General features: G+C 39.8%; 1 protein-coding gene across 1 annotated transcript; it reads left to right on the top strand.

Annotated features, from left to right (window-relative positions):
- Positions 1 to 1,120: 1,120 nt before the first annotated feature.
- Positions 1,121 to 23,017, top strand: MGARP (mitochondria localized glutamic acid rich protein). The gene is made up of 6 exons (XM_029084198.1): positions 1,121 to 1,237; positions 2,318 to 2,411; positions 6,964 to 7,025; positions 7,161 to 7,368; positions 22,092 to 22,268; positions 22,971 to 23,017. The coding sequence occupies exons 1-6, from the start codon at positions 1,121 to 1,123 to the stop codon at positions 23,015 to 23,017; spliced, it is 705 nt and encodes a 234-aa protein (XP_028940031.1).
- Positions 23,018 to 23,249: the final 232 nt, after the last annotated feature.

The raw sequence follows: 23,249 nt of genomic DNA on the forward strand, positions 1-23,249 counted from the left end.
CCTGCCGCATCAGCGGTTGTGTAACCGGCAGCAAAAATTCTCCTGTCCCCGTGGGATGGTCGCGGGCTCGCAGGGCACCCTCCTGCCTACAGTGCCCGGGAGAGGAAGGTGCTGAGGAGAAACCTCCACAGAACGTTGCAGTCAGGAGATCCGTTACCGTGCCTGGCGATGGAAGAGAGTCTGGAAAGCGTGTCATGAGACAGACGATGCTAAACATAATCTGGCACACGGTGGCAATATTTTGAGATTGAGACTATTTTTGCAGCTCCCGATTGCAATGCTCAGAGCCATTTTATGTTTAATGAGCACCCTCTCAATGAGGCGCTTCTCCTCTGTGCTACTCTTCTGTGGTGAAGTCACGAAATTCAGCTGGAGGCTTTGTTGACAAACAGAATGATGTGTGGTTTTCTTGGGTCTCTTTTTGAGATGTACAGAAGAAGGACATAGCAAGCATCAAAGCTACAGGAGCAGTGAACAAAAATAAATGGCTTAACGCTGCCGTTACAGTGAATATGTACTCGATCAGGGATAAAATTGCATAATCCTGCCTGTCTGCCCTGTTGGCCAATACTTGAGGTTATGGATTATGGGCATATAGCTAAATGTCAGCAGCCTATTTCAGAATGAAAGAATGTGAATTCAAAGGAAAAGGCTTTTTCTTAAAGCGCTCTCATTAAACTGGAGAGGATTTGTTACCTCTGCTGATCGTGACTGCAGCAAGACTGCATAAGGACAGATTAATTCCTTTACATACCTTAGGCAGGGACTTTTTTGCAGTCCTTTTTTTGTTGTTTTTTTTCTTTATTCCTTTATTCTTTTTTCTTTATTTCTTTATTATTTATTTTTTCTTCATTCCTTATTCTGTATAGACTGCATCCAGTACTGGGAAGCTGATAGGCAGGCAGCATAGCTCACAGAAAATCTTGCGCTCTCGGGAAGCACTCAGCCATGTACCTTGTTCAGTTAGGCACCACGCCCTCTATTACTCAGCTGTACTAAACATCCCTAGGCTGTACCTCTCTGTTATATCTTTTAAAATCATCCTTTCCCATGCAAAGTTCAGATTCTATCATTCTATCTTGTGATCGTATTTTAGCAGTGCTTTACATCAATTTCAATAATGGTTTTTATAGCACCTCTGCGCCAGATGTCATCTGGGAGCGTTCCCGGCTCTTCTGGAGAGAACATGATTTACTATCTCCTCGCTGGTGTTGCTGCTTTTGGTGGTTTGTTTTATGTAAGTGTTTGGGAATGCAGCTGTTTGTGCTTTCTGAGTTGGCATGGTACAAGGTGTGTTCTGGGTTCAAGAATATAGTCAAGATGCAAATGGTCAATAGAATGTGGATGTTGTAGCATGTAATTAAATGCAGTCTAACTTAAAAATCAACTCAAGAGAACTAGGGAAACTGAATGCCTATTGCTTGCCTTGCTTGTTGACCTTGATATCTAATGCTGTTGTCATTCTTAGTGGATAACATACTTAAAACTATGTGAAATGCATGTGTCCAAAGATGGAGGTAAGGCACCTGCCTCTAACCCCTTGCCTCTTCTTATCAACCACAAACATTAAGAATACATCAAAGTGGGCAAGTCAGATGTGAAGTAAGCTGTCTGAACCCACAGCAGGAAGATTATGAACCTCATTAATTGAGGCACAAAGAAAGATGGGAATATTAATTACTTAGAAAAAGCATGTTAAAGTTTTGTGAACATCTACTTTTTTCAAGCTTTTCAGTAATCATTCTCTTCCCTGCATCTAAATATATCAGACTCTATATGAGTGTGATATATTTAGGCTTCACATCCCTAAAGCCTCCATTTCGTGGCTTCCTTCCACCCCTCCCTCCCCAAGATTTGAGATAGTGACTAATGGTACACATTTCACTCTCCCACAAAATAATCCTCTTGAAAGGTAAGTAGCTTCCACTTACTCAGAATATCAAATTTGTATGATTGCCTATCTGGAGGAATAAAAAATTCTCTTGCTGTTCCTTTTTTACCATAGTTTTTTGGTTTTTTTTTAAATCTGACTGTAATTGTCTTTTAAAATACTGTGTTCCATTCCTGAAATGCTACAGCCCTTGGAAAGCTGCATGGTATATTGTATTTGCTTTTTAATAGTGGAGAAATATGAAACATATAAATATGTTAGTATAGCAAAATAGATTATTTTTTTTTGTCTTGCTTAACATAATTTGATATGCCTTTTAAGATGAGCAGTAGCACCTGCTTAAAAACCCTTCTCTCCCTCTCCCCTGTTTTTCTTTGGTACCTTTGTAGGGACGTAGCAATAAGTTTAGGTGTAATTTCCTTTCAGGCCTACAGAGTAGTCAGTTCATCCCGCAGCAACTATATTGAACATATGAATATTCTTCACGAGAGAGCTGCGGGGCGGAAAAGCACAAGCAAGGGTGAGTTGAGCTCTTCTCTCTTGTTACCCGGGTACACAAGGATCTGGAACAGATTTCTAGATTGTTTAATCAGGCCTTAACCCTGTCCAAGTCCTTGTCTGAGCTCTGTGAGTGGGGGTAAAGACAAAGGTGGTTGTGCAGTGTTCTGTTACAAACCTACTTCTGCACAGATTTTGGGAACGGACATCATGTGGAGGCAGTGAATCTGGCCTGTGATCAGCCTGCAGGCAGCAAGTCTGACCTGTGACCAACCTGCAGGAGTCTCTTTGGATGGACAGAGTTGATGTGTGAACCATTAATTGTGTATTGGATATTTGCATTTGATTTACTGGAAGCTTAATGAAACTTGACTAAATGCATAATGCTGTCAAAATCAGTTTTGTTCTTTTGTTTGTTGGGGGGGAAGGAGATAACATCTTTTTCTCAGCCAACAGTTTGGCTGCAGGCCACATGCCATCAGGGAACACAGTTCAATAGGAAAAAACCTACATTTAAAAAAAAAAGTACTGTAAATTAGACCCATTTCTTGTCCCACAACTTTAATTTCATCCTTTTTAGTTTAGGATTAAATGAAAAGCAGACACCACCTAAATGTCTGGCAAATCCTTACTTAGCTCTTCATGCTTAAATAATTAGACCATGTTAGTTCAAATACTTGTAATGGAATGTTGTCTCTGTCTGCATCAATCAGTGTTACAGCAGCATTAATATAAAAGATAGGACTTTGGCAAGCATGGCCTTGCCAGGAAAAGCAGTTACAAGAAATGACTTCTTAAGGATATTTTTATTAAAAAATAAGCTATAGCACTTGAAGCAGTTCCGTATTTTTTCTGATGCTGACATCTAGAGAATTGATTTAATATATTTGCATGCACACAAAAAATCGATTTGGATAAAGTATGCTGAGTTTAAATTTTGTTTTCAATGTGAGAACATGCTTTGAATTGTCTGCCTCTAAAATTACCTCTTTTGAAGTTGTTAGTCTTGAAGTTCCGCAACAGAACCTTTAGTTTTAGAACTTTAAAATTACACATTTTAAGATTTAAAATGGTAAAACACCTTAATTTCCTTCCTGTTAAGCAGCTGGAAGCAATACAGTTTTTGAACTTACTTCCTTAAATGCTGAAAATTTGGCCACAATTTTCATGCAGTCCTTCCTTGTCTCTTTAAAAAAAAAAAAATCTAACCAGGACCAAAGTAGTTATTTTCTCTTAGTGACCTAGTCACCCGCTGTTGGGGGAAGAAGTGAGGGTTTCATTCTGACTATAACATAATCAGAAGAACATGGTAGGTGTGAAAGCATTAAGCAAACCTTCCAGGGCATCAAAATGATGTCAGTGTATTCCCTCTTTTCTCTTGAGGTTCACTTCTGCAAGGTACTGAGTTTTAACCCTATTCTGCCAAAATATTTCAATGGGGTACCCGCAGAGTCAGTGGTGCTGTTGTCTCCCTGAAGGCCAAACCTGTCTTTCCTGAGACTGGGGTAAGAGTACTCAGTGCTCTGTAACTCACTTAATTCTGACTTTGGGCACTCTCCATACATCCCATAATCTGATGCCTTGCGCTGCTTAGTAATTTACGTGAATGTCACAGCCAGTGGCAGATGATTGCTACCTTCCTTATTATTGATAGTAAGAAGTCCAAAACATTTTGGAGGCCATACAGTGAAAACAGTTGAAATTTATTTCTTGTATTATTTTCAATATTGGCCTTCTGAATAAATGCTCAGCCCAGAGTTTTTAATTGGATTTCTGAGTAGCTAACTCCAATTCACAATACAAAACTACCGTTGAATCAGCTCTTTTTAAAATCCTTCTCATTCCCAACTGTATCTTCCCAAAAGAGGTTTCTGTTCTTACTTTTCCTATGGAATCCTCTGTGTGTTTTCTCAAAAGAGTTAATGTCTCTCTTCCTTCCCTTTTTTCCTGTGCCCTGCGTAGTCATATTTTTGTGTATCTTGTCACAGAATGTTATCTTAGTGTTGCTTTTCCCAGAAGTGCCGCTGCAGCTTCTTTCCCTGAGCATTCTTTAGATTCAGTTAGTCCTTACACTTTTTCACAGTAAGCAGTGCTGTTAAGAGTGATTAAAAATTATGTTCTCAAAGTAATTTAATAGTTTTTTAGAGTCACATCAAATCAGGCTTAAAATAAGCTACAAAACAGTGCTGGATAGAAAAGCAGTATGCCAAAGAGCACATTCATGGCATATTTGCTGCATGTCCTGTGGTAAGAGAAGAACTTCCTGGCTGGAAGAACTTAATACAAGGGAGCAGCTGATCAGAGAGAGGCTTTCCTGATCCAAATGGTTTTCATGTTTTCTCATCCTCAGGAAAATTCTCCCCTTGTGCCCAAATCCCAAATGTCTGTTACAAAGAACTGCATGTAACAAACAAGGCCATCAAAACAAGAGAAACAATCAAATGCTATTCTAGGCTTGTTTGTTTATTAGAGGGTTGAAATTACGTTTAATGGTATTTTAATTAGTGATATCAGACATTTAAAAAAACCACAAACCAATACAACTAATAGCAAATTTTCTGTAGCTCTTCTTAACTGAAAGCTACTCTCAAATTAGGGAGGGGTTTAAAAAAGCTACTGGCAGAAGCCTGACTCGAAGTAGCAGTAGGAAATCTGGGACATCATTTGAACTACAAAATGATGTTTGCCTTGCAGAACGTTCTACTTGCTTATTTAGCAAATACTGTTTTGTCTTCCATTTGCATGTGTCTCCTTTAAACTTGTTCCTGATTTCCTTCTTGTTTAGGAATGACTTTTCTTTTTAACTTGATGCAAGCTGATTCAATCTTTCTAATCTATACTCTGCTTTTACACTTTCCAGACTAAAATACAAGGGAAATCTCTTTCCAAACCCGAGGAAGTTAAATACAAACAAAGGACAGTCGTTCACCATTGCGTACCTTGCAGCCTACCTTGGGATGACTTTATGCCTTCTATTGTAAAACTCCACACTTGTGAGACTTTAAAGGAACTGCCTATGTTTGCAAGGCCAAACCATATTGAGCTTATTACTGAATCTGCTTTGTAGAAGGCAGTTCTGAGATTGAGAAGCTGGCTGTTCTGAATGAATGCACTCTATATTTGACTGTCCAATAAAGTGTACTGGATGTTGAGCTTGGCTTGTTAGTCTGTTCTTTGTGTAATCAATTTAGGTTTTATTTTGAAATACAGCATTCTCTTAAAGGGACATGGTCAGGTTGCATAATACAAAGCTTTGATGTTTACTGAGCAGTGAGTAGACTCGTGCTGAAACCTGAACGCAAACAGATAGGCTTGCACTAGCACAAGAAAACCAAGCATTCAAAAGGATCTGTTTAGTTTTTAAACAGATACAAAAGAAGAAAATAAATTCTGACTATGTCTCTTTAAGCTCTTCCTTTTCCTTTCTATTCTCACTTAGTTTACACAGTATTACAAACTTTATTTCCATTTTTTTCACATGGTGAGTTGGTTCTAGTGGTAAACTTGCAATGAACACTTGGTCTATAACTTTCTTTTGTTAATTTGATCTTAGTGCATGTTTGCATGGTGGTTGTGCATCTCTGTTGCTTTGTGCTGTTTTTAATGACTTAGCTGACTTTGGAGTAATGCATGGTTGGGAAACACAGCAGTGTAGGCAAGTCTTGAAGAGACAGCTGGGACTTGTGAAAAGGAAATGGTCAGTCATAAGTGGTCATATCTCCAGTAAAGTAAATGCTGACCACTTAAAATCAGCAAGTTATTTTCCTGCTTAGATACACCTAGTTTCAGTAAGAGTCCCCTGTTTTATTCTGCCTCACAGATCTTACCTTTCTCACTTGAGTGCTTGGCTCTTGCAGTGGTCACAGTGCATTCCATACAGCTTTAAAGAAAGCGTAGGGAATGGGGATAGCAGAGTACCTGTGGCAGTGTAGAGCTAAGAGGTGGCACAAAACCCATCTGAAAACTCATCACTTGTTGGGCTCAATGTTGTTGTAGCTGTTGCCAGCCAAGTTAGACACCTGGAAAATAGCCCTGTGCAAACTGAAGCCACACCTTGGGTTGCAGTGCTTCTAAGCTGTGAGCCTGATGGATAATCATCTCCCTAAGAGCTTCTGAAGATGGTAGCAAATATCTTTTTCCCAGTGTGGTAATTCCGCTGCTGGGTGAGAACCAGACAAGAATCCCGTGCTGCCCACGAGCGCGTTATCACTGGCCCTTTCAGCAGAGTGGGTTTGGAGCGACAGTTGGGGTGGTCCTTTTTACCCTTCCCTGCACTCCCACCTCTTGCAGTCACTTGCTTTCAGCCACAGTTTATTTTCTTATTGCACTGAAGCAGTTATGAAACTCGGTAATTAAGAATATGGTTTCCTCTTCTTGTAAACATCTTTTTTGGTACCACATTAGATGATATGGGGGGGGATTAATTATTGATTTCCTGACTTGGTAAATTCTGATCTCAAAGATTAGCTTCCCATTTTAAATTTAAATGAGGAGGATAGTAAAAAGTAGTTGCTGATTTTGTGTTGCTTGCATGCACTTTACTCTCTTTATTGTATTAAATAAATCCTTAAAAGGTGATGAAGAAGAGACAGCTGAAGTTACTGAAGCAGAGACAGCCACGGAAGAGGCTGATGCAGTAGCTGCTGCTGGACCCGCAGCACAGGATGAGGGTGCTGGACCCGCAGCACAGGATGAGAGTGCTGGACCCGCAGCACAGGATGAGGGTGCTGGACCCACAGCACAGGATGAGAGTGCTGGACCCGCAGCACAGGATGAGGGTGCTGGACCCACAGCACAGGATGAGAATGCTGGGGTATCCCCAGACACTGGAGGCGAGGATGACTTACTGGCTCCAGAGGCATCACCTGCTGTGGAGGAAGCCCAGCAGGAAGCTGCTGCTAATTCAGAAGCTGCTGCTAATTCAGAAGCTGCTGCTAATTTGGAAGCTGCTGCTAATTCAGAAGCTGCTGCAGTGCAAGGTTAACTTATGAATGTGGTTTTTGCGCGGGGGTGTGTGTGTGTGTTGTGGGTTCTAAAACTCTGCCTCTTAAAAAAGAACATTAAGAACAAACATCAGTATTCCTAATGGAGTTTGTCCTGCAGTGAAAACTAATTCAAGTGTTGATATATCATGAGCATAAGGTAATTAAGTTTATTAAATCAGTGTCTCTAAAAGCATGCTGCCTGTGGCACCAGACTTGCTGTCTAAAACCAGTAGAATGAAATTTCTTTTACTACCTCATTCTGTTTCTCTTCTTTAAGATCTTACATTAGGGTGAGCATGTAGTATCAGTTAAACAGTTGTTTCAGTGACCTGATTCTTAAGAGTTTCTTAAGGAATCAAAACACTTTATTTCACTGGCCATTCCTAAGATATTCACACTAAACAATTACAGCTGTTCTGTCAATGTAACTTCAACAGAATTTTGTGTAGCAACCAAAATGTTGTCATGATCTCAGTGTTAAAGACATACTAGGCTAAAAATTTCAAAATTCAATAAAACATCAAATAGGTAAACACTTAAATCAATTAGTGGCTACATGTTCAGTATTTTGAACTGTCAGGTTGCTTGAAATATTTTGGTTTACTGTACATTTAAAAAATCACAATAATGCAAGCCTATCCGTAAATTGCACAAAATACAGGATTATAATTTAACTTGATTTTTTTAGCAAGTTTTTTTCTCTTTTTTTTTACTCCTAACCTGTAAGGATAGAACAATAGCTTATCCTCTTACCTCTTGGTTTGTTCAGCTGAATTTGGAAGGGACACACATAAAGCAATTTCTTGGTTGATAGGAAAGCAGCAAACAAATCTGGTGTCTTCAGTTAAAAACCAAACAAAGAAAATAACAAAAAACTTGCTGGCCTGTCATGAAAGAGAAGCTTCCCTCGAATTCTTGCTTTGGAAGGGAAGATTTCGGTGTGGCTGTAACAAGTATGAAAGCCACTGAAGCAGTTTTCAGCTTGACTTAAACATGGAATCTTTACAGCACACCTATGTTTGACTTCATTTGGGGAAACAAACATCTGCTTGAGGGGATATATCTAAAACATGGGTCTAAGTGAGAATAAAAGTGTTTTGAGCGCTAGTCCATGGGAGGTTGTCATTGCACCTGGGAAGGTATTGGCAGATTCTGGAATTATTTTTGCCTTGGTGACTCCAGTGAGGAATGGATGCATCTTACTGGCCTTTTTAACAAAGGAACTTGAGAGGCGGTGCAGCGCTTCACATGGCTGACTTTGCTGAAGTGGGATTTTAATTCATGTGTCAATAGCTGCTGTGCTTGTCTGCAAAACAATCCATTACAAATGACATTTTAAAACAATACTTGGTCCAACCTGCTAAAGGTGATACAGCTAACAAAAGTACAAGTAAGTATGTTTGTAGTGACAAAGTTGCTGTTTACATATACAAAATGTTAATAAGAGAGTAGTTAAAATACCTAGAGCATTAAAAATTTCAATTTCTATGAAATATGAGACCATTTCATTTGGAAAGGAAGTGGACTGGTGTATGTTAAAGTCAGTGAATGAGAGCTGTTAAGAGATTTAAAATGTCTTGCAGTGTTTACCTCTGTTGCTCCACAGAGCAATTGCAAAATTTCACTTTAAGGAGCGGGCATTTGCTTGTACCTAGAAGTGGTTCAGTATTCCTTTCACAGGAATATTTGTTAATTGTTGGATAGGGAAGGATCTTTTGTATGGAAAATACTCCTGCTGCTCCATTGAAGAGGAAGCAGCTGGGATCTTCCTTGAGAAACGTGCATAAGTGGATTAACCCCGAGAATCTAATTCTTGACACGGTGACTTCATGTAGTTAGTGGTCACCATTTCGTAAGGAGAAATATGTCTTGTAACTGTTAGTTACTGCTAGTGTTGACTGGAAGTGCAATTTAGAAATTACCCTTTTCTTAGATCTATTTTCTATGGCAACATACTTACTGAAGAAGACATCACTAGAACAACACTTCTGTTACGTTGATATTCATAAGGAATTCTGAGGGTCGCTTCAGGTGTCCCTTGTCAAATCTTGCTGCAGTGGTTCTCTCAAATTATTGTGAAACTTCTGCATGTTGTTTCAGCCCTGTTTCTTCCAACCTCTAATCAGGATATCGTGGATTTTCCAGAGCATTTCCTATCAAGCAGCAGAAGTTGTACATAGGTGAACCCTATGGATCTCATGAGTGAGGTTCCCCCCGGGGGCAAAGTCCGCTGTGGCTGCCGAGTCACCTGAGTCCTGCCCTGGCAGGTGACCTTTGCGTTGGGCTGCTCCTCTCCCTCCTCCAGGCCCCATCGGCAGCAGAGCAGCACAACTGCTGACGTGGTTCTTCCCTCGGATCTCCAAGAAATTGGTGGGGGCCTCTGGCTCTTGACCACGTGAAGTGTTTAACGAGCAGCGTGTGGTCTTGCACGCACAAGGTAGACCAGGATCCCTTTCCTTTCAGCCATGTGAAAGCTAGTTTCCATCATCGTGATAATTAAAATATAAGCAGATGGCATTTTGATGTGGGTCTAATTCTTATGGAGAAGCTGATCTATAACAGGGGACGACTTCCAGTATAAAAGCAGTGAGGGCTGGAAGGGCAACGATCATTCATTTGGGACACATGGGAAGAAAAGTCCCGAAAAAGAAAATCCCATGGCTTTGCTCTTTGAGTCTGAAGTAAATGGACAAATCAAGGTATTTTTAAAAGAGACTATTTACTTCAGAATCACGTACCAAATGTTAATGAGTGCACAGTCCCTCTCAATGTTCCATCCTGGTCATGGCAAAAAGGTGATGTAGCCTTTTCTTCAACAAATAGTTGAAGAAAAAGGTCCTCTGCTCTCCGTGTACCTCTTTGTTCAGTGTTTACCTGCACTACAGCTATTTGTGGGTTTTTTAAAAAAAATAATTTTACAATTAAAAACATTCTGGAAATACCTTTTAGTTTTGTATGCAACCACCTTCATCATTTGTGTTCTCTCCATTTAGAGGGAAAAAAAGTGTACCTACATTTTTCCTAAGGTAGAGAATTATTTTTCTTTCAGAACTGCCAAGGGAAATGCAGGCTTACTCTGAAAAAGAATACTTGTTTAAATAACTTTTATTAGTTTTATTGATAGTTTGATGTTACTTCTGTAGATAGATGAGGGTGCAAGTATTTTTATCGTTACCAGTAAAGCTCTGCTTTTTCAAATGCAATTGTTTCTTTTAATCTGTAAGACTATCTGTGATATGTTTGGAAGTGCAAGGTGCCAGTGGCCGTTTGTCTCCGGCTCCAGTATATATACATTATGTAGGGATACAGGTGATGTGAGTGTGTGCAAAACAACCCAGGCCCAAACCAAACAACAACAAACCTCAACCTTGGAGGTAGGTTCTTAATCAGGGTGATTTACAGTTTTAGAAAAGCAATTACAATTGTACTTGGCTCGAATTTTTCTCCTTGCCTCAATTTAAGCAATTTACAACCCACTACTAGTATGTGGAATTCTGTGGAATACTCTTGCCAAAAAAGGTACTGTGCCACGTAAGTCTGTTCCCAAGGTTTTAGCTTCCTCTAAATTCTAGTTTTCTGGATCTTTTTATTACTTGAGCTGTTTCACTGTCACTCTTGGTTACTGCCTGATGCTACTAGGTTTCCTGCTGTTCTCCTTGTAGTCTAGGGACCATAAATTAAGATCAATTAGATAGAACAAATGCTGTAAAATGCACAGGTTGGCAAGATGCTATTGGGATTAGGCAGTGCTGTTGCATCCGCGACTTGCAGTTCTTGGATTGCTGCTATAAACTTTTCTCTAACTCTGGTACTAGGGCATGAGGTTTGGGCATTATCAACTGGAATAGCAAAAGCAATGAGCCCCAAACCACGCTTTCTTGGACTCCTGGCTTCTGTAGCCTAGGTTCATTTCGCATTTTGTAAGTACTGAAGGATGTGGTCTCTTTGGTTGTTATTTCAAACACCGTTTGGGTGAGTAACTAGGTTTGGAGAGGATTAGTGTGTGAATGTGCCAGTGGTTTCTGTGTTAAGCTTCGAATGGCATTACAATGCCAGTTGTCTGCAGCCTAGAGAAACAAATCTAGGCTGCACTGGGCAGGAGCTGCTGCTTTCTGGACAGGACTTTTGCTGACCCGATTGCACAGCGATGCCAAGCCGACAGAAAGACCCGACGTGATCGCTGTACGTTGTTTTTGCTTGGTAAGTTACCGAACTGGGTACGTATTCAAGTGCTCTGACACTGGGTGTATTTTGAAGGTTGCTGAAAAGTCCTCAGAGTAATTTGCAATTGCTCATACTTACAGACCTTGTCCCTTATGCTTATGCTGCTTATTCACAGTGGCACCTCCTGAAAATAACTACAGGCGGGGGTTTTTTCTCGCTTTTATAGATCAGAAGCATCTCATAACAGGCCTATTATCTGCCATTTTCATATGTATAATGTCATGGCATGAAGTGGGTCTCTAGGTGTAGATTGGTGTAACAGAAGACAGAATTAGGGAAGGTATTCATGTCTGATGAAATCTGTGCTTAATTACCAACTGCTATCAAGGTTTTCTATTCTGAATCTCCTCTTAGAGGATTCTTTTCCTCTTCATTGATGATGATGGACTAAGCTCACTAAATTAGGCTCTAGAAAGTTGAATTAGGTGAATATTATCCTACTGGGGAAGCATCCTTATCTGTGGAACTTCTGTTGAGTATTTCTGATTCACATCACTTTCTTTATCTGTCCCTTGAGCCACTGCTGTGTTTATCTCGTATCTCTCTGATTGCCATACACAGGCCACTAGTCTCTTATCTCTTCCTCCTGTTTTTCCTTCATAAAACTGAGCTTGTGGATGAGTTGTCATGGTGTAACTGGAAAATCTCTGTAGGAAGAATGTGAACAAGACTTAGAAAAGGCTTCTGTAAAAGTTGTGAGCATGTGAAAACAGAAGCTGGTAAATGGAGAGGTTGTTCAGTGTTGAACACCCTAGCTGAAAAGAGAATTTTACAGCATGCACTGAGCTGGGGAGAGTGATTCCAGTAAAAAACCCTAGAACTTTGAAGCTAAGAGTGCAAACAAGTAAGTGGGGGAGAACTACATAAAATAACTGTCTTCCCATTTGTCAATTGTAGAACAAGGGGAGAAGTAGCTTCTTAAAAAAAAGATTAAAGCTGATAAAAGGACATAAAGTGAATAATGCCTAAATGGTTGTCATGATTAAGGAGAAAATGGACTTACTGCTTTTTACTAATAAACTATTTATAGCCCATTGTCACGACTTAAAAAAAAATCCTAAAATAACTTTATTTCTTTGAATTAGAAAGCAAGAACTCACTTTGGTCATTAAAACCTGTTAACATTTACTTTACTTTAAGTAGTATTACTCTGAAAATTTTCTGTAAATACAGGAATACTATTAGTATTAGTAATTATACTATTACTATTAGCGTCCTGCTGTAGAGACAATGGCAACAGGGACTCCTTTCTCTTCTCCTGCACTGGCAGTTCAAACCAGAACGGTAATGATGGGGATTTTGGTATTATTTTTTGGGCAGTGTTTCTTATTGCAGAGAGAAACATCACTTTCACACCACAACATACTAAACTTTGATTGCTTCTTTGAAAACAATGTAAGTGGGTAAAACTTGGTGTATTACTTTGTCTGAAGAGTGTTAAAAAATGCCTAACTTTAATTCACAGGTTTTTTAGACCTTCTGAAGGATTTAATACGTCAAATTATTAGTGCATTTTCATATATGCTGTTTATGTCGCACTAGTTTTCCTCGTGATCCATTCCAATCAGTGGTTAGATGTTTAAAACGACAAACCAACCGACCACACTGTGAATTGCTTCTCATTGCCACAAAATCTTGTTACAGAATATAAAACAATATATTTGAAATTATATGAGGTATTATAATCTATTCTGGATTAATGTGGTAGGCACCGTTACACTTTTATTCTGACCATTACCAGCATCTCTGAATCTTTTATTAATCATCCATTGTAGAAAAAGCTCTCTTGAAGTGAGTCTTCTGGTCACTAGTATGAACTAATGGGGATTTTCTTAGGAACCAGTGACCTTCATTAGGTGATGTTTGGTTGAATGAAGTTGTTTCTTTTCTTGCTGCATAGAGGAAATTTATTTTTCTTAAAAATGTGCTTCATAACACCATGGTTTAGGTTCTCAGCTGGACATTGTGGATTTTTATCTGGATTACTTATGGATGGCTTGCAAAAAGGAAAAGCTGTCATATTTTTATAGTGGCAGGATTATTAGAAATCCCAGCCTTCCTTTGGTCATCATTTTCTCCAAGACATTGGGCTCTGAGCCTCTGGTTCATGTTTAACTCATGGAATAGCTGAAATGCCAAAGGGAGAAAACCCCCGATGCCCGTGGGCTCCAGCGAGGTATTGCTGGGGAGGGAAAGCTGAGGCTGCTCCATGCCGTGTCCAAACAACTGGGTGGTCAGGCCAGGGCAGTTCTGCAAACCATGTCCTGAGAGCAGTGTGGGCTTCGGCAGTCACCTGCCACTAGTTCCTGTCCTGTGCATTCCAGGAACTGATCAGACTGAAAAATAATCACTGCTTTTCTAAATAATTGTTAGTTCCCTGATTCGGTTTTGTACATAGAGCTGAGAAGTTTATTTTTACCTGTCTGAAGCTCAAGTGCTGAATTCATGGTGTCAGAGAGAGACGTTGGTCTGTGGTTAACCATCCAGTAGATTTTTTTCCTTTTTAAGCCCAATGTTTAAGTATTTTTCCTTTCTGATAACTTAATCTAGCTGGTTATAATCCTTAATGGTCACTGAATAAAATGCCAGTGAGCAAAGAGAGAGCTTTTCTGGTAGTCCTGTGTGATGTTCCTGGTGCTTGGGATGTTGCTGGTGGGTATCTGCAAGCCCTTCATGTTGAGCTCCTGGTGTCTTGCTGGCCAATGAAACCTGGAGCACCTGCTCGCTTTACAGGGACATATGCACAGTTTTACCTATTTTGTCCCAAACTGACTCGGTGATTGTTATCTTCTCTTCCTGTTGCTGATGTGGCCGATGGTGGTTTGAGCCCCTGTAAGCAGGGGGAGTGGGTGCTGAACCCAAGCCAGCCATACCTGGGGTGGCAGGTGGCTTCTGATGACAGGAAGGTAGGGGATGTTAGCTGTCACCACCACCTCAGGATTTAGAACAAAAGCCATTGTTGAAGGAATGGTCTTTTCCATTTTCCTTAAAGCTAGTGATGGAAACAAAATACATTAAGTTGGTCTTCAAGAGAATCACGGTTTTTTACTGCTACTGCTGTGTTCTCCTGGATTGGATCTGAGGGAGCCAGGTAGCACCACCTCTTGTGTTCTGTTTTGCCATCTCTCTCAAATACCTTCTTGAATTACTTTTCAAACATGACAGCATTTGACTTTTTAAAAGTGAATTCGACTCCACTGTCAGTTTTCCATTAACAGGTCTTTAAACAATGAAAAGGAACAGGGAATTTTTGGCTCTACCTATCCTAAGATTTCAGGGGACATCCTGAGAACCTCAGCAGACTTGACTGAGACTGAGGAGAAGCTTTATTTAAACAAAAGCATCACATTCTAGTGCGAGCTGTTCTCTAAAAGACTGTAAATGAAATATTGTTTCTATTTTCACAATTAAGTTTTACTTTTTTTTCCTTTGGAATTAATGTGTGACATTGATTCTGTTTTAGGCAGCTTGAAATATCAAAGCCTTGTTTTGTACTCCAGCTTTGGTTCGTGTGCTCCAGGCAGATTCCATTTGTATTACACTGCCTAACTTGTATTATTTTAGCTTTATAAAGCCAAATTCTTCTGCAAAGAATATTTTTTTAAAGTAATTGAACCTGAAGTTCTGCATTACAGATACCAGCCTCATCTTTACTGCTTAAAAAAATAAATCATGATATGAAGGTTACTGCTTTAAGTGAAATGCTTCACTCAGAAAAGTGTATTTTCAAATAACTCTAAAAATTGTAGGAAACCAGTGCGTGTCCAGATTTTTTTGTTGGTGGTTCTAACTGGAAATATCACTTTTAAAATGAATCAAAGGATTAGGATTAGAATCAAAATATGATTGTTTTAAATATATTAGTAGGGAAATGCAAAACTGGAGGACAAAAATATAGGCTATATTCCTGAGAAGGCTGTGGTTATCTGGAGTGATCTTGTTATGAAACTTCTGTCCTGGGAGTGGAAAAATACCCACCTCTTCCTGAGAAAGGAAAAAATTGAATATAACTTTCATTTTAAAATCTGGAACAGCTATTTCTTCTCCATATGTGTTGTAAATAAGGAAAACATACTTGCAAATCCACTTAAAAATACAAAGTATAAGCTTAAAGTCCAGTAAGATTTAAAAATATAATATCCAAGTTAGTTTAATGATTCCTACAGGCCTTTTGGATCAGTCATCTATAAATCGGTATCAATAGATATTAAAAATAACAAAATAGTTTCAACACCAAAGCGCTCTGGACAAGGAGAGCATTTGCAGTGGTGCTGAGGTGACCAGCCAAAGGTGGGAAAACTTTTGCTGTAGGGGTGAAATTCTGCATTCCAAAAGTGTCCCCATGCTTTTAAAAAAATTTAGACTTTTCCTTCTTTTAATGCTGCTGTATGAGAGACAGCTTCCTCTGTTTTAATGTGTTAAGAGAAAGATGTATTTATCTCACCAGGTGAAGTGCTTCACTTGCATGAGAACAGAGGAAAGCAGTTCTTCCCTTTTAGAATAATTTCTTCCTATGTGTAAAATAAGTTTTCTTTGGTTGTTTTCTGAACAATTAGTTGCTAACTGGCTGCCACTTCAGTGGAAGTGTGAAGACCTCAACCTTACCATAACATGGTTGATTTTTTTGAAGGGCTGCTCTAAGTTTTAAAGCAGTAGTTTGAACGAGCACTGAAGAAACTTCAGTGTTGTAACAACGGGAAGGTACCTTGCTGCCAGAGTAGTCCAGGGTTGCTTAGATAGAGGAGCAGATCTTCTCACTCTTGACTTGTCTCTTGGCAATGCTGATGACTGTAGACGTAGAATAGGTAAAGAAGTCAACTCTTTGTTTCTTCTTCTACTTGATCTCATAGATCTTATTGCTTTCTTCAGGAATTGTGGTCAATGGAAGCTGGCATATGCAATAACACATACATATTGTGGTTTGCTTTGTTAGCTTTCACATGTGATGTGTGGTATGAAACACAGCTTGGAAAATCCAGCGTTACGAATGCTGAACGCTAAAGCCTGACAATACATACCCTGTAAAAATGCCATCAGAAACAGCATCTCCTACAAAAATTCTTGCAAGAACCAAGTTCTTAGCAGGTTTCAGATTCCCTTTATCATCGCCAGTGCCAACCCAAATTTAGAATCATAGAATGGTTTGGGTTGGAAGGGACCTTAAAGATCATCCAGTTCCAACCCCCCTGCCATCAGCAGGGACACCTTCCACTAGACCAGGTTGCTCAAAGTCTCATCCAGCCTGGCCTTAAACACTTCCAGGGAGGGGGCAGCCACAGCTTCTCTGGGCAACCTGTTCCAGTGTCTGACCACCCTCACAGTGAAGAACTTCTTCCTAATACCCTATCTAAACCTCCCCTCTTCCAGCTTAAAGCCATTTAAATTTGCTCTGTACCTCCCTTTCACCTGCCTGCTTCAGGATCATCCCACAGTGTATTGTTTCCCCGGTAGTAGGACAGGACTGCCAGTGTGAGCTGGTTTAATTTCAGACTAGAGCTTTGCATCCCAGACAGAAATCCAAGCTGATTCTGCGTAAAAAGTCCCCCACTAAAGCTGGAAAGCTTGTTTTAAATGCTTGGAAGCTCTGGGGAAAGAGGCTATGCATGCAGCAGGATCTGAGTTCTGGAAGTCAATCCATGTGCATGGGGTTTTATCTTGGGGTTTTTTCATGATTAGCTGGAGAAAAGTGGATCTGTGTGTGAGGGTAGGTATTTTTTATTATTAGCTGGAGCAAAGATGAGTCAGTCACACAGGTCATGCAGGTCCCTGCTTATCCTGCTCCTCTGTTCTGCTGGGGGAATGCTGAGCTCACTGATATTCAGCAATTCAATTGACCATCATGAGGATGCAGAAGTGCCCTGGATTTGGACTGTTTTCTCTTCTACTGTGAATGCACAGAGATGTAGATTCCTGTGCTCTCAGTGCTGCAACAGTAGCACTTGTAAGAATAAAAATTGTCTCTTTCAAGACTGCAGGAATAGCTATTTTATACAGGAAGCAGTGGGTTTTGTTTGTTTTTTTTTTTTTTTTCCTTCTTCACTGAAATGATAGGGGCAGTTTCCTAAAAATTATATTTGTAGGTGGAACTAATGTTGGATTTCATCCTAATAAGCTACTGGAGTTTCCTAATACTGCGGCCTTATTTTTTTAAAAAAAGAAGTTTAAAAACAAACCCATAATTTCCTTTTGTCTATAAAATCAATTTCCTTTTCTGTATTTACTCAACTCAAACCAGATGTGTTTTCATAACGTAAATGGTTTGCTGTTGTGTTTGGTGCATAAGTAATGTGCTGCTGGTGCTTGCCTAGTCATGTTCTGTTCCTGCATGTGCAATTTGGAAGGATCTATTCCTTCTCAAAATGCTTATCTCCTAAAGCAGAGGAGCTAAAGGCCACTTGAGAGTGCACATAGCTGTCCTGGGCAGAAGGAGGTGATATTTTTTGTTAGGGCTCAGTCTTACACGTCAGCGATGGATATTCCAAAGATGTTGGGTTATTTACTGATGGCTGCGTAGTGGAAATATGTTGAGGATCTCACTGGCCTGAGGATGTTTGTCCTCTAAATCCTCAATATGTTAAAATCCCTTTGAATGCTTTCAGAACTGCTGTTGATGCGATATGCAAAGCCTAGCCACTTGCCTACAGTTAGTAAACATCATTAGTGTGATTTCTCTGAGGCTTCAAGTTCTTTTATATTATCTTCTGTTGAAATCACAAGAAGGTTAAGCTCCTAATTCAGGTCTGGAAGTGCAATAGTACATACAAATGCCCAGCAAAATCAAAGGAAACTGTAGCCACTGATACTGCCACTTAGCTACTTATCCCAGGGGAAAACTTACAATTGACAAATGTCTGGTGAAGAAGCATAAGAAAAATAAATATTGTTTTTTTTTTTAAAAAAAAACAGCTAATGTTATACACAAAGGCTGAGATTTTGCTACCAGTATGGAACAGTGAAGTGTATAGCTTTGGTAGAGTGGTATATCCTACTAAGATGGAGAGGGACACAACACACCAAACACTCAAGGAAACACTTAAATTATGAAACCATTTAACTCCAGTGCTATTGATGAATCATGTGGGTTTTTTTCCTCCCCTACAGAATTAAGAAAAAATTCTGTAGGGGAGGAAAATAATTTTCCCCACCCCAACTTTTATGAATATAAGAAGAAAATAAAAGAAAAATCAAGAACATTCCCGGTTTTGGCAGATTTGAAGTTGTATGGGTCAGGGTGAATCATCACTGAGGCCAGTTTGACTGGAATGCTGCGAGTGGGTGTTTTGTTAAAGGTGTTGAGGAGCTGAAGTAGTGTGGTGTAATATAGATAATAAAGTAGCTGGGCATTCATAGAATCATGGAATCGTTTGGTTGGAAAACACCTTTGAGGTCGAGTCCAACTGTACCTGTCCACCACTAAACCATATCTCTGAGCACCTCATCTACCCGTCTTTTAAACACCTCCAGGAAAACAGAATACAAACAGCAACTTAAATACTGCATGTCTTTATTGCAGAGACGCAGTTGCACAATGCAGATTGTTTTATTCAAAGCCTGTAGAAATTGTAAGAAAGGTGGCATAGACAGACAAACTGGGTCATAGTCATTGCTACACAAGGAAATATGGGGACTTCAGAATTTCAAACTGCTTATCATTCAGAAAACAACACAGAACCAGTTAAAATGATTGAACTCCTCTACAAGTCAAATTTGAAAAAATATAGAAGCTTAGATTTTTTTCATATTTGGACTAACAAAAGGTAGAAGTTATTTCAGTTACATCTATTAATTGCTGTAGAGTTTCACAATGGGCTTATTAATGACCTTGCAATAATTGAGCAGATAGAAAATGAAATTCCTGGACACTTTCCTGTGCAAGCTGCTGTAGGGAACCTGCTCTGGCAGGGGGGTTGGACTAGATGATCTCCTGAGGTCCCTCCCAGCCCCACCATTCTGTGATTGTGTGATTATGGAAAATGAGTCATCATTGTACCAGGCATAGATTAAAATCTCTTCTATGAAACAGGATGTTACTGCAGGATTTTACGTGGAACAACTGTGAAAGATAACACTGGACAAAAAAAAAGAGAAATGCATACAGATTTTTTTTTTTTTTTAAAGGGAGGGAGGGAATAGAACTGAGGTTAAATTTAAGATCCAGGGAAACAAAAAGGAGAAGTTCCTAAACTTTCTAATGCTTTGTGCTACCAGCTGATCAGTAGAAGAGGATGTGAGTATGCGACTCAGGCAGTATGTCTGATGTTCCCCACAGAGATGGGGCCATGTGGCAGTCCCAATTCTGGGGGGGACTCATTCTCAGCTTGCCAGGTCATCATTCATCTAGTGTTGCCAGGGATCACAGCAATTCCCTAGGACAGAGGAAAATGTGTGGACCTCATGAGCCAGATACAGAGCGTTTGTTCCAAGACTGACTGTTGGTTGCCACCAACAAATACACTGGGATTTGTTTTGGTGTGTCAGATTAATGCTCCAAATAGCCTTCATGGTTATAGACTGGTTCTTATTTTCAGGGTGCTCAAAGCACCAAAAGACACTTGGATAGTTTGCTGTCGTTGCCATAGGCCAAAGAAATGATGCTAAAATGATCTTCATGGGCCAGTCTGAATCTTTGCCAGAGATAATTCCTTAAGGCATGGATAACGACCCGGTGCAAGCTGCCGTGCCTGGTGCTGCCATGAGCAGGTGGGTTTGGACCAGCAGCTACTGCCAGCTTTGTCTTCTCAAAAAGAACACTTCAGCTGTGGCGGTGGGAAGGTGGCTCCTACAAAACTCTAGCCACATGTGCTCAAGATATAGATGTGAAAGCCACTCAAATTTCTAAAAAATGGAAGTACCAGCTGGAGTTTTCTGCAGAGCAAGGACAATTACTCACGGGTACAGACATGGGTTTTCAAAATGCAATGCCTGTCACAACAAGGCCCTTTGTATTTTAGGGAGAGACAGCTACTCTGCAGACACCTGGGTGGACACATGGGGAGGATCCATATTTTGTTGCCGTAGATTTCCTTTCTGGTAGCCACAGAGAATACTTCAGACCAGAGGCAAATTGTTCAGTACAAGTGGTATCAACGTTAACGTTTGTTTTCCAGAAATGTTTGTCATTCCTGTAGGTGACAATATAAACACAGTTCCCATTCAAAGGAAGGGAGGTTTTATTAAAAAGCAGGAAAGTCCATGTTGCTGCTTCTACTTGCTTACTAACGTACTCTTCTTAGTGCAAAACAAATTAAAACACTGAAACATCACAAGAAATAAACAAAAATTAGCAAGATGGAGTATTATAAGCCAGAGAGCAGGTTTTTGGTGATATAAACTGGATGGTTGATGTTACAAACTCAAAACCACCAGCTTGTTACCATAGCATGTATATTGCATTACTTCAAGTGATGCTAGCTATAAAATACCTAATATTCTGAATTTCAAATGTATTACTTTTATCGCATAGCTGTTCTCCATAAAGACAAAACTAGCAATTCCTGATTTTTTTTTTCTCTGTTGCTTCTTCAAAATTCAGTCAATATTCTGCAAAACAAAGTGAAAGAGTTGATGTTCAGAATATGCTGTATTTAAATAGCTGCAAGCTGATATTTGGAGAAAGGCATGAGATACGAGCTCGACAAACCTCCTATTTACTGCATTTATTGCACTTCCAATGAAACTGTTTAGTTAGTTGAATTTAATAGACATGTAGCTTAGTACAGGACACAATTTGTAACAACAAAGTCCCCGCAGACCTTATCCTGCCGAGCAGTTACGGTGTGTGATGATGGAGACCTCCAACAGGAAGGTTAGAAGAATATGGTAAAAGAGAATTTACATGAGTAAAATTTAACGTGTAACTACTGGATGGTGTGTTCACCCTCCCTGAACTGTACCTCTATACAGACATATGACCTATCACAGATTTTTATAGAGATAGATTGCTTCATGCTTAAGGAGCATTGAAAAATGGCTAGTTGGCAATCATGCTACACTGGAATCGCAGCCCGAACCTTCAGGCTGATGTTAGGATATTTCTATATTAAAACTACCCATGATGTCTTTGGAAGGTTGTATGGAGTATGTGTGTGACATCCTGTGGTGTTGATCAGAGTGGGATTATTTCCATGGAAACTTTACCATTAGTATCTTGCACGTGGTTGATAGTTTGACAGAGCTCAGGAAATAAAATGAGGATATCTGCAAGAGAATATACACGTTAAAGAATACTTACCTCTGTCTAAAGACATGAAAGTAGTTCTTATTTATAGTTTTCTGCATCAGGGTTGGGAAGAGTCAGGCTTTCCCTGGAATTCCACTTGCAAACTTTTATTTGCTTGATAAAATGTCACCATCTGATAGGTCCTGTTGTCTTCAGTTACTTCAAACATGTATGTTAGGCAGGTACCTCATGCTTCATGAGCCTTGACTGCTCGCCCTCATTGGTGCCTGTGAATGGAAAGACAAGACCATTATCTCTCTAATTTGATTCATAGAAACTGTGAGTGAAGTCTTGGATGTTGCAGCTTCTTCTGCCCAGGAAGAAAACTTAGACAGTGTCAAGGAAGGAGTAGCCTCAGCAGCTCAAGAGATTTCGGACACACCCTCAAGGAGCCAGGACATTGATGCTGAGGAGTCGGGGCAAACTTCAGAAGGTGCAAGAGTACAGCTGGGTCTGAAATGTTTTGTCTCTGTAAAGCACTAATTGCTGTTTGCACTGGACTAGCTGCAAGAGCACGCAGAACTCACAGGGTGCCATGTGGCTGCTAGTCAGGACTGTGTCTGGCATGGTAGTGTGAGCAGAAAATTTCGTGTGAAATTCTGTGCTGTGCAGTAGAAATCGGTGTTACTGCCTCGAACCGCGGTGTTGTTTTGTGCTCAGTGCCCTGCTAAGTGGCTGGATGTTTATTAAGAACAAGACATTCTCCCTTGTCCTCCGTATGATGTAACACACTTTTTTCACGTCTGACTTCATTTGAAAGATAGAATTTTGTTAAATTACATCGATGTAAATAAAAAAAAATAGAGCATGTGATATTTATAAACTTACAGTGTTTCAGTGAAGCTATAAACAATCTTATCTTGCTGTTGAAGTTGAATGATAGAGTTGAATGTGAGAAAAATGTGTGTTAAAATCATAACTGCGGAGACTTTCAAAGGAGTTTAGAAGATTGGCCTCTAAACTCTTTTACAATTAGAATTAAAAAGCTAAAAGGAAAAATGTCTGTGTACCTAATATGACTTTGTAAATTGTACCCCTTTAGTCTAAGGGATACAAAGGATCCTTTGGACTAAAGGAAACAACTTACTTGACTGTTTGTTGTTGAATAAGTTGTTTCCCATGTTTCTCATTGGTGTTTTGTCTCCATTTGCAGTTTCTGTGGAGGAGAAGACACCTGAAGAAGCTGCTACGGAACCCTAAAGGTACACAGTACCACAGCAGCCTGTGGTTTCCCACTCTTCACCTTTCCTTTTTCCTCAGTTAGTGGCAGTCGCAGCGTGTGGTCAGACTGCACATGCGCTCTGGTGGTGAATTTGTATTTCTGCTCCCAAAAACTACACTGCAAAAAAGCTCCTTAACAGAAATATTTCTTATTGTTTGGGAACCATTGCTGGCATCTGGTAGAGACTAGGGAGCAAAACTTTTCTGCATC

This window comes from Antrostomus carolinensis, unplaced genomic scaffold, assembly GCF_000700745.2.
Source record: "Antrostomus carolinensis isolate BGI_N321 unplaced genomic scaffold, ASM70074v2 scaffold34853, whole genome shotgun sequence".
Lineage (NCBI taxonomy): Eukaryota > Metazoa > Chordata > Aves > Caprimulgiformes > Caprimulgidae > Antrostomus > Antrostomus carolinensis.

What these genes read in the sequence shown, in the direction of transcription:
- MGARP (XM_029084198.1), top strand. Translation starts at nt 1,121, where the DNA reads ATGGTTTTTATAGCACCTCTGCGCCAGATGTCATCTGGGAGCGTTCCC. An exon ending in CCACGGAAGAGGCTGATGCA is followed by an intron (nt 7,026 to 7,160) that starts GTAGCTGCTGCT and finishes CCCGCAGCACAG; the next exon opens with GATGAGGGTGCTGGACCCAC. An exon ending in AGAAGCTGCTGCAGTGCAAG is followed by an intron (nt 7,369 to 22,091) that starts GTTAACTTATGA and finishes TTTGATTCATAG; the next exon opens with AAACTGTGAGTGAAGTCTTG.